This window comes from Cyrtonyx montezumae, unplaced genomic scaffold (genome assembly GCF_038088225.1).
Source record: "Cyrtonyx montezumae isolate F1298 unplaced genomic scaffold, pur_monq_1.0 scaffold_3, whole genome shotgun sequence".
NCBI classification, from domain to species: Eukaryota; Metazoa; Chordata; class Aves; order Galliformes; family Odontophoridae; genus Cyrtonyx; species Cyrtonyx montezumae.
Window position 1 is genome coordinate 131,323,142 of NW_027072034.1, and position 9,873 is coordinate 131,333,014.

General features: G+C 44.2%; 1 protein-coding gene across 1 annotated transcript; it reads right to left on the minus strand.

The window, feature by feature from the left end:
- Window positions 1-5,586: 5,586 nt before the first annotated feature.
- LOC136051844 (prolactin-like) lies at window positions 5,587-8,902 on the minus strand. Its single transcript, XM_065741482.1, has 5 exons — window positions 8,872-8,902; window positions 8,626-8,789; window positions 8,438-8,545; window positions 7,224-7,403; window positions 5,587-5,781 (listed from the first exon to the last, which is right to left on the minus strand). The coding sequence occupies exons 1-5, from the start codon at window positions 8,900-8,902 to the stop codon at window positions 5,587-5,589; spliced, it is 678 nt and encodes a 225-aa protein (XP_065597554.1).
- Window positions 8,903-9,873: the final 971 nt, after the last annotated feature.

A 9,873-nucleotide genomic window follows, 5' to 3' on the forward strand; every position in this document is an offset into this window, starting at 1 on the left:
AGGAGTCAGTGCTAGAAGCAACATGGATTTATGGGCAGAGGAGATGGGCTTCAGAGTCCTCACAGTGAAATTAATTCAGCTGCTGATGTTATAAACATTGAATGGGAACTGCTGTCAAACCTCCCAGCTGATGTGCTGGGCAGGTTGTGACTTCACTGAGGCAAGGATCAAGCAAGGCTTGTGCTGAACTGGTTTCATAGTTACAGTGTGGTAAGTCTTTTAAATTGAGCAAGTTCTGTTTTCACCATAGCATGCTAAAACTTACACCACTTGCAGGCTATCCACATCTCTAACACTTCCTACTGGTGTACCTTTTCCGAAGTTAGGAAGAAGTTTCAGCACATGAGATACATTCTTTACTTGAAAATGCTTACCAAGCTTTCTTCAAAAGCCTAGAAATACACCTGTGAATTTTGAATTATGTATGAAACTATCTGATACAGTTAGTTAAAGTGGACTTAGCCCATAACATATACAACCTTGATTACTCTCAGTCATTTAAAGGAGAACTTTCCCTTGGCCAATCCTAGGGAATGCTGGTAAAGGAGAATATGAACACAGAAAATAAGAGAGATTTACAGTGGCAGTCTTTTCACATGAAGGATCAAGTTGTATGTATTTTCTTCAGTGTATGAACACAAGTTGTGAAAGAGAAAAGCAAACACCAGTTCTATGCAAAATTCCCTGCAGGTGTTTGAAGTACATGCAGAGGTGTAGGGCACAGAATGCATCTAGCTTGGTATTTTGGAGAGACCCACCAGAGACTGATTGCTTCTCACAGTTAAAACCAGGAACCTATTACTTTGACTTAAAAGATACGGCCCTGTGGGTGAACTTGCACCATGCTTATAGGATCCTATATCTGAGGTACTTCCTTTGCATGGCATTGGTGAGTATATATGGTTCACACCTGTAAAATATTGTGAAGGGCATTTGCTGGGTTTAGGTACCTCAAGTTCTGCACTGCAATAGAAACCAAACTCTAGAGGTTCTAAACAACAGATACAGGTGCTTGCTGGGCATCTCTGCCTTGGCAACCTCTCAATGCTAACGTAATGTAGAATGCAAGAAGGGAAGATTGGAAAGGCTGAGCCTCAGCACTGCCTTAGCGCAGCTCAGACTGTGGTGCTCTCAGGCTGTGGTGCTGGAGCAGGGACCTTGCTGCACAGTGGAGCAACCTTGGGACTAGGAGAGGCTTTTGTCGTCTCACCTTTTGGAGATTGTCCATATGAGGATTCTGAATAGAGGTCCTGAAAAGGTGTTCTTGGGATCAGGCACTCAATTTCTCTGTTACTTAACCAAGAGGTACTGATTTCCACTGCTGGCTCTTGGTCTTGCTTTCTAAAGGAGATCATGGAAGAGTAGCAGACTACAATTTGCTGACTGCAGCCATGCCAGCACTCACACTTTGGTGTTAATACTTTTACAGAATTAAATCATTTACAAAAATTTATCTTGGTCTCACTAATTCTCTGCCAAAAGGAATTGTGATGATCTGCTTAAGGGAACAGGCTGCTTTAAGGCACAAAACTGCATTACTAACTTCAATGTCAGAGCAACAATACAGTGGTCAAATGTCACTCCTTAGCTGCACTAATACATCACATTTGTTTTATCCGCTGTGATTTACTAGTGCTGGGTTTTAAATGCCAGTTGCCATCACTGTAGCTGCACAGTTTCTCTGATGAATATACGTTCCCCAGTCAAAAGCGTGACATAAATTAAGTTCATTCACTTGCTTCAGCACCCTCTACCAACAATACCATTACTGATCTTCACAGAAAAGAAAAGAAGACAAAACAATTTAAAGCAAGTTAGCTGTAAATTCAGTGCCCAAAGAAAAGCTCGGAGAGAAATTAGGGCCCAATTAACTTTAGACTTCATTTTGAACTATGAGGTGACCAAAAGGCCCCTGCTGAGAAAGTTTCACAGTCTTGAGTGGACTAAGTTGCCATTGACTACAGAATTCTTCAACAACTGTGCTTCTGAGTGCTTATTGACTGCTGCTGTGTGAAATAAGCCAAGGCGTGTCAGCTTGGATCTGAGATGCTCCCAATGCAGGCTTGTATTTCAATTATTTGCTGGCCAGAAGACAGCACTCCTTGGTTACCCATAGCTACTGATGGCAATTGGAAGCAATAAAACTGGTTATGGTGGATGGGAACATCACACAGCGACAACTTGATAGTGAGTCTCCAGCACTTACCCAAGCACACAGACATTTAATTTTTTATAAACACACAGCCCTTGAGGAATTCTTGAGATTTTCCAAGTCATTTTGTCTTTGTATGTCTACCTTTGAATGTTATATGAAAAAGCTGAAAGTTAATGTAGATCCTTCAATGAAGTCTGCTTCCATTTTTTTCCTGCTTTGCTATCATACAGTTTTAGATAAAAATTAAACTAGAACAAAAGTCTCTAAATTCTTTCACTCATTCTGTCATGCCAAACGTCAGCACATCATCTGATTCAATCTAAATTTAAGATATATTATCAAAGCCTTTTAGCACATTATGAAAAAAAAAAATCAGTCTCCAAAAGTGTCTATCATATACTCCTTCATCATGCTGAAAAAATGGAAAAATTATCACCAGGAAATCTAATGTACAAACGCAACTTCTAATAACTGAAAAACTTCAATGCACTATGCAAAAACAAACAAACAAACAAAAAAAAACCCACATTGTTCTGGGGCTGTGCTCCAATATATTTTTTAATAAAGTCTGAAGAAGAGTGGAAATATCTTAAATTATTAACTTCATTTAGCTGATGAGGAAAGTTCAACAAAATATACTGTTCCACTAACAGAAATTGCACTGCGACTTATCTGTAACACACCTTGTTACATATTGAAGCATATGGTCTGAGCACTAAACTGGAAACAAATTCTTATTTTCTGATTTTCTATTTATTCGCAATACTTAATACTAATTAGTATTTTCAGCTGAGATCATGCATTCTTCAGTGTAAAAGTGTTCAATTTTAGTGTACATTTTTAAATTTTCACATATTTCTAACTAATTTCACTGCTGCCTTGAAGAGAAATCACGCATAAGATGAAGTATTCCCCAATGAAAAAAGCAAATGCAACCATCACTGATATTTCTACTTGAGGCATCCGTGGTCAGAAGGCAAAGCATGCCCCTTTCAGCCAGCTGTTCAATTGTTTTCTTGGTGAGAAGAGGAAGCAATATGTTGTTGGTGATACAGGAAGCTGTTCACCTTACCAGCATGCCTTACATCAGCCAAAGGCAAATCTTGAAATACAACACCACTTCGTGGCAGCAAGTCAGCATGAATGACTTGGGTGCATTGCTGTTTCTTCTGTGGTGATTCCTTTATCATTTTCTGTTTCTATATGTCTCTGCAGCAAGAATTTCTAAAGCTTTGCTCTCTGCAGTATATAGGAATTATTTTTAGGATCTGCTCCACTTGCAAAATGTCTTTCGCGTGGCATCAAATCCAACTAACAGCGTATCTTCCTGACTATGGAGGGGTCTGGTTGCAATTGGAGTTCATTTTCCCAGTCCTTGCCAAGTCATCTTGCACAAAGGGAAACCAAGAAGCCTCCTCTGTGTAGAGGCTGTGGTAAAAATGGCCCTGGGGCTTGGGCATGACACCACTGCAAAACCCTCCAAAATCCACAGATAATACTCCATCTAGACAACAGGGCATGGGCATTCTCTCCTGGAGAAACAGGCCGGATGCTGAGCACCACAGTGCCTGCCAGGCCTCGCCCTGCCCTTCCCATGCTCCTGCCCTCACCAAGCTGCCCAGGGCCTGGGCCCAGGGCCCTACCAGGCACTCATCTATGTGACAACAGGGCAAGTGGTGCTGGGGGCAGCCTGAGAGCAGCACGGGATGTGGGGTACTGGGCCTTCAGTCTGGGCAGCAGTTCAGAGGCAGGAAATGGAGGCCCTGGCCTGGAGAGGCCGGAGGGATAGTGTCATCATCTCTCTGGCCCATCCCTTCTGCTCTTGATGGTGTTGCTTCCTTACACAGGCCTAGTGACAGAAAAGAATGTGCATACTCATATCAAAGTAACAGGAACCGTCATGCTTGTGCCAAGCCCTTCATCTGCAGGACCTGCTCCTCACGTGTCTCTTCCATCAGCTTTGCTTTGACTCAGTAAGCCCTCCTGTGTCTGCCACCATTTGTAGGACAGCTGTTGCTGATCTCTTGTAGGCAATGTCCTTGCTGTGAAGGGGTGAGGTTGCATCCCAACACTGTTTTTCCCTTTTATTTATGCACACTTTCGCAGTTTCAGCATTTCAGGCACAGGAATAATCCCTGCCATGGCTGTGCTAGGTGGTGCTATACATGTTCTACGCTTGCCCCCAGCTACAGTATTTTTCATGGGCACTTCTCAAATGGACGATGAGAGCTTGAGAGTGAAATCACTGAAAGAAAGACACAGAACTCATGAACTGTATCAAGAGCAGATGATGCAGCTGACAGAAATGAGTGACAAAATTACTAATTGCTCCTCTGCTTTCCGGGACTGTGGATAGGCAGGCACAGTTGCAGTGCATCTCTGATTCTGTCTGCTTGTCCAAAGGAGCCCTTCCTTTATCCTGTCTATTTGGAGGTATGTTTTGTTTCCAGAATTTCACAGTGCTGCTCTTTCACTATGCATCTGTGGCACCTTCCTACCTAAGGAATTGCAGGTAGTAACTTCTTAGGGGCAGGAACTGTGTAGCCATTGCATTTATAGCATACCTGGTACAAGAGGGACCAGATACGAACTGTGAACACTCACAGCTTCTAGCTGAGGAAATACATCAGTATCTGGGTATCAACAGTTATTGAGATGCGTCTGAAAATGTTTCTCTGCTCTGCGTATATGTTCCTTTGAAGCATTTTCCCATTTTCTGAGTTTCTGAAGATCAAATCCAGCATCAATATGAAACAGTCATCAGCATTTTACTCTACGTTCTTGGCAGCCTGAGCTCCAGCAACTGTCAACAACCATCAAAATCACAGGAGGCCAGAAAAGAGCATTCAGGGATGAAATAGTCAAGAAGGCTAAAGATAAATCCATGTTGATTATAAGTGTCTATTTAAAGGGCTCATTTAGGATGTGAATGCAGAGAGGTTTTGTTCTATAAACAGCAGTTAGCACCACTCCACTGTTAGGGAAATGTGAATACTGTAAATTCTCTGACAGCTTTCAGATTTTTATTCATTGTGAAGTTTGTCATCACTACTGTAAAATCCAAGCACTGGGTCAGGAAACACTATGGGAAAGGCTCACTGCTGTATCAGCCATACCCAACTCTCACATTAAAGTGGCACTCAGACCAGAATTGAGCACTGCCTTCCATATGGAAACATATTTAGATATATTTGTACCAAGGTTTAACAAACTAACTTTCATTTTCAGCTGTGTGTATGTCTAAACTGTGCCAAAGATATTGCCTCATCTACTGCCAGACTACTCCTTTTTGTCTGTATGTGCTTACCCACGCACACACACGATGCTTTATTTAATACTCCATTAGCATAGGATAACAGTCTCAAGAATAAATTATATTTTTCTATCTTAATAAACAGCATGCTAAAAACTGCTTGCTAAGAGATTACTACTCAACAACTGTTTTCTGGCATAATCCTACATTTCAGAATTTTCAAGTAGCTTTGAACTTTATTGGAGTCTCTCCTAAAACAGTGAATAAAGTCAGAGTCACTCATCACGTTTGCTTCATTACTAATTGATAAGCCAGCAGCTTCAGATGATGCCATTCCATGTAACGAATTGCTGATGATGCCCATGGACAGCATCTGTATTGGAAACAGGAAATGAAGTACAAGGAGTAGTTATGTATAAACAAATCTTTAAAAAACTAGTGCACAAGTCAACCAATGTATCACTGTGTTGGGCTGTTCTGCCCCAGCACTTTCATGTACACATAGAAAATTCCTTACAAAGAAACAACACTGCCTTTTTTTCCTAACAGTGCCCATACCTACGACTAGCCTGAAATGGTGTGATTGATCAGTAAAGCAGGAATTACAAAGATTACAGAAACCACTGTTTGCTGATGGTTGTTTCCTCAAAGTAATACAGTAAATCAGTCTTCGGACTTGCAGCCATTTACTTCAGTGAGTTTTGCCCACAGAATCTTGTGATGTGAACATCTGCCAGGTGCTGTTTAAGCTGATGAAATCTGGAGATGGTTATTGCCTCCCAGAGGTAGTAGCTTCACAGTATGAACTGAGGTTAGAATTAGTATCTTATCAAAAAGGAAAACAATCCACAAATAACCTCCCCCCAGAACTAACCAACCAACCAAAAACAGCTCAAAAACACCCTGCAAAATATTGGATTGTTTGCTTCATTATTTTTTTTTAATTATGTGTCTACTGCATAATATGTCCATGATACACAAGAGGTCAGAATGGACATACACTACAAAATTTGTCTACCAAAATTCCAAATGAGTTTGGATATGAATGCACAAATAATGCAAAGATCACAGATTCCAGCTAGTAATGAGAAGATAAAGAAGAAAATAAAAAATACACACAATAATTAATATCAGAGTTCAGAAAGGAATTTTGGAATGGCTTTGTGAATGGCACCTGACTTAACCCATGCCACTGCTGCCTTGAAGATCCAGCCTCAGAAACTGCTCCCTTAGGAAGGAGCTCACTGCAGCAGCCAGTAGTGATAGCTGAATTAGTTAAAATATGAATCAGAAGAAGACTGAAAACAAAAAATTCAAGTATTTGTGGTGATCAGCCCATGTCTCCTCCATATGCAAGAAAAGTAAAGGCACTGCTGGCTCATACATGAAAATGTAAGAAGTTCTACTCTTTGTGCTTGCCTCTTTCTTTCCCATTTCACATGATTAAAATGTTGATCTACACATTATGAACATAAAACTGTCATCTACACGTCTGTCACTGCGTGAATTCAGTTGCATCCTTTGGCTGAAAAAATGCCGAATCTATATAACAAAGACCACTATGTTTTGTTAGTATGACATTTTGCGATCACTCAGGGACACAAGGCAATGAAGAAGGCTCTTATTTTAACAAAGATCTTCTCACACAGTTTGGAAGCATTAAGGAATTTGAACATGAGCCACCAGGCTTAAGGCTGGTCCTGAATCAGAGCCTCTGCTCGAAGTAAGGACTCAGCTCAAGTGAAAGTATGCATCAGCCCCAGAAGTTATCTGCATTACACGTGTGGTGTAAATAAGTTACACTAAAAACCTCACCTTTTCAGTCACTTTCTCAACCCCAGTCTCCAGCTCGTGTACCATGTTGCTGATTTCCTTTGCTTTGCCAAGGCTCTCACCAGGTAGCTCCTGAAGGTTCTCAATGTGCTGGTTGAAGTGGGAAAGTGGTTCTTTCCAAGCTTGCAGAAGTTTCAAGATCAAGTAGGTTAGTTCTTCTCTCTTACAAATGAAAACAAGGAATTTCTCAGTTTGCAGCAGCTCATAGGAATTCGGTCTCACAATGAAATCTCTGCAGGGTTAAGAGTTATGTGTGCAATTCAGTAGCTTGCAAATATACAGAGGCTACTCTGTCTCCAGTTGTTTGTGGAGATACAAGAAACAAAAATTTGTATTTGCCTTCTTTTCAGCTTTCTCACACTCCTGTGTTCTGCAGTGTAGCATTAGTAAAATGGTGGCACTCCTTTCCAAGTTAAAAGGGACCAAAAAGTTTCAGGAACTCCTGCAGGGTATCTGACAACCCCAAGAGGTCCCATCCAGACACCCATTCTGCAATACCTGCACTTCAGCAAGGAGCTGCATCGCTTTGCACCTCTCATAGGTTATAGCTATACCATTAAAGGTGTGCTGTAGATATGTTTCCGAGGAAAGTGCCTGGTGCTCGGGGTAGCTGCTTCTGTAACAGAAACCCAGCGGCCTTCTGAGCTCCCTGGTGACCTCAGCTCAGAAATGAGGCAGCAGGCTCCCAGCATGAGTCAGGGCTGCATTTCCATTTCCTTTTCCAGCTGAACTCCGTGAGGGAGCTTCCATGTCACAGAGGAACAGGATGCTGACCTACGCCTCACTCTGTCTCCTCCTGCAGGAGAAAGCCTCTCCTGCTGCTGTACCCTTGGCCTCCTCAACTTCTGTCTAAAGAAACTCCTCTTGACTTTCTTCAAAGAACGATTTGTTCTCTTTGCCATTATGTGTCTAGAACAATTGGCAGTTTCTCCTCTCACCTATCGATTCAGAGATAACAACTGTTAGACGTTTCTCCCCACTGCTTTTTACACTTCACAGTGGCACTGATCGGTCCAACATGCACAGCAAGCAAAGGGACGCCTGTCACTTAGATGGAGCACCACCACAGTGCCTCCATTGGAACTAGTAAATAGAAACAGTGCACGTAAGCATTGACATCTGTGACAATGTATGCATCTTTTCCAACAGCTAGGTATAAGGACGGGCTGCCCGTCCCGCATCCTGACGTGCCTTACCGGGATTTTCTGGGCGAACTCTTTGTCGTTGGGGGTCAGCATGGTGGCCGTGTGACACTTTCTCGCGGGGCTGCTCAGCTCGTTGTCACGGGGCGTGAAGTATTTTTCCTGCGGGGGAAGAAAACCTCAACAAGCCCACGGACCCCACCCCGGCCCTCCTCCCGGCGCGGGGCCGGCCGGGCACTCACCAGCTCGGTGGACAAGCTGTGGATCCTGCCCGAGTGCCGGATCACGCGGTCGAAGAGCTCGGCCACGCTGAGCAGACGGCAGCCCGCATCCCTCGGGGTGCACATGGCCGGGGGGGCCGCCGCCCGCCCCAGCAGCCACAGCAGCGCCAGCGCCGCGCCGGGACCTGCGGGGAGCGGTGTGTCGGGGCCACGGACACTCAGTTCCGTCCGCTCCGTCCCGTCCCGTCCTCTCAGTCCCGTCCCCACCTGCCCGCCCCGCCGGCCGGCCCAGGGCCATGGTACCACGGAACCCTCTGCCCAGCGCGGATCGGAGCGGCCCCGCCGCCCCTATATAGGCGGTGGGGTGTTCGCGGCGGGGGGGCCGCTCCTGGCGGGGCCCTCCCTGACGTGCACAGCCCGCGGCCGTCGTGCGGCATTATTGCCCGAGCGGACTGAGCTGGAGAGCTATAATTGGAAGAACTGCCACTGCAGCCTCTCGCAGAGAAGCACGTGCCGCGGTTGTCTTATTCTGGGACTTATTCCTCTTTAAACTGGTGCCAGTAAGTGCACATCAGCATACATCTGTATCAAAGGCAGGGTGGCATTCTGTGCGAGGCAAGGAGCCTGAAATAGGATTGTTACGATTGCTCGACTTGAAACGATTTGCCTGCTTCACCCACTTTAAAGAAATCACTCCGGGAATATAAGGATCAATTTTTGTTCATTTGAAAGGCTTTGTGGCTCAATATGAGAGCAGTAAGGTCTTTCCTTCCTTTCCTTCTTTTCCTTCCTTTCTTTCTTTCCTTCTTTCCTTCCTTTTCTTCCTTCACAGAATCACAGCAGTGCAGAACTGTAGGGGTTGGAAGGGACCTCCAGAGATCACGGAGTCCAACCCCCTGCCAGAGCAGCTCCCTAGCCCAGGTTGCACAGGTAGGCGTCCAGGCGGGTCTGGAGCGTCTCCAGAGAAGGAGACTCCACCACCTCTCTGTGCAGCTGTGCCACTGCTCCGGCACTGCACTGGGAAGGAGTTCCCACACACATTTGTGCGGAATTTCCTATGCTTCAGTTTGTGGCCATTTCCTCTTGTCCTATCACCACACACTGCTGAGAAGAGTCCAGCCTCATCTCTTTGCCTCCCGCGCTTCAGATATTTTATCTTCCATACAAAACCTTTTGGAGAACATTTTTGCTTTCTAAGGACCGTTCAGATAGTTTTCAGATATGCAGAAAGCAGCAGCAAGAAGGCAATTATTCATCACATCCATTATG

Coding starts and splice junctions, on each gene's coding strand:
- LOC136051844 (XM_065741482.1), bottom strand. CDS start 8,902: ATGGCCCTGGGCCGGCCGGCGGGGCGGGCAG. Junction 8,546..8,625: donor ACAGCTTGTCCACCGAGCTG/GTGAGTGCCCGG, acceptor CTTCCCCCGCAG/GAAAAATACTTCACGCCCCG. Junction 5,782..7,223: donor TTGAGAAAGTGACTGAAAAG/GTGAGGTTTTTA, acceptor TTTCCAATACAG/ATGCTGTCCATGGGCATCAT.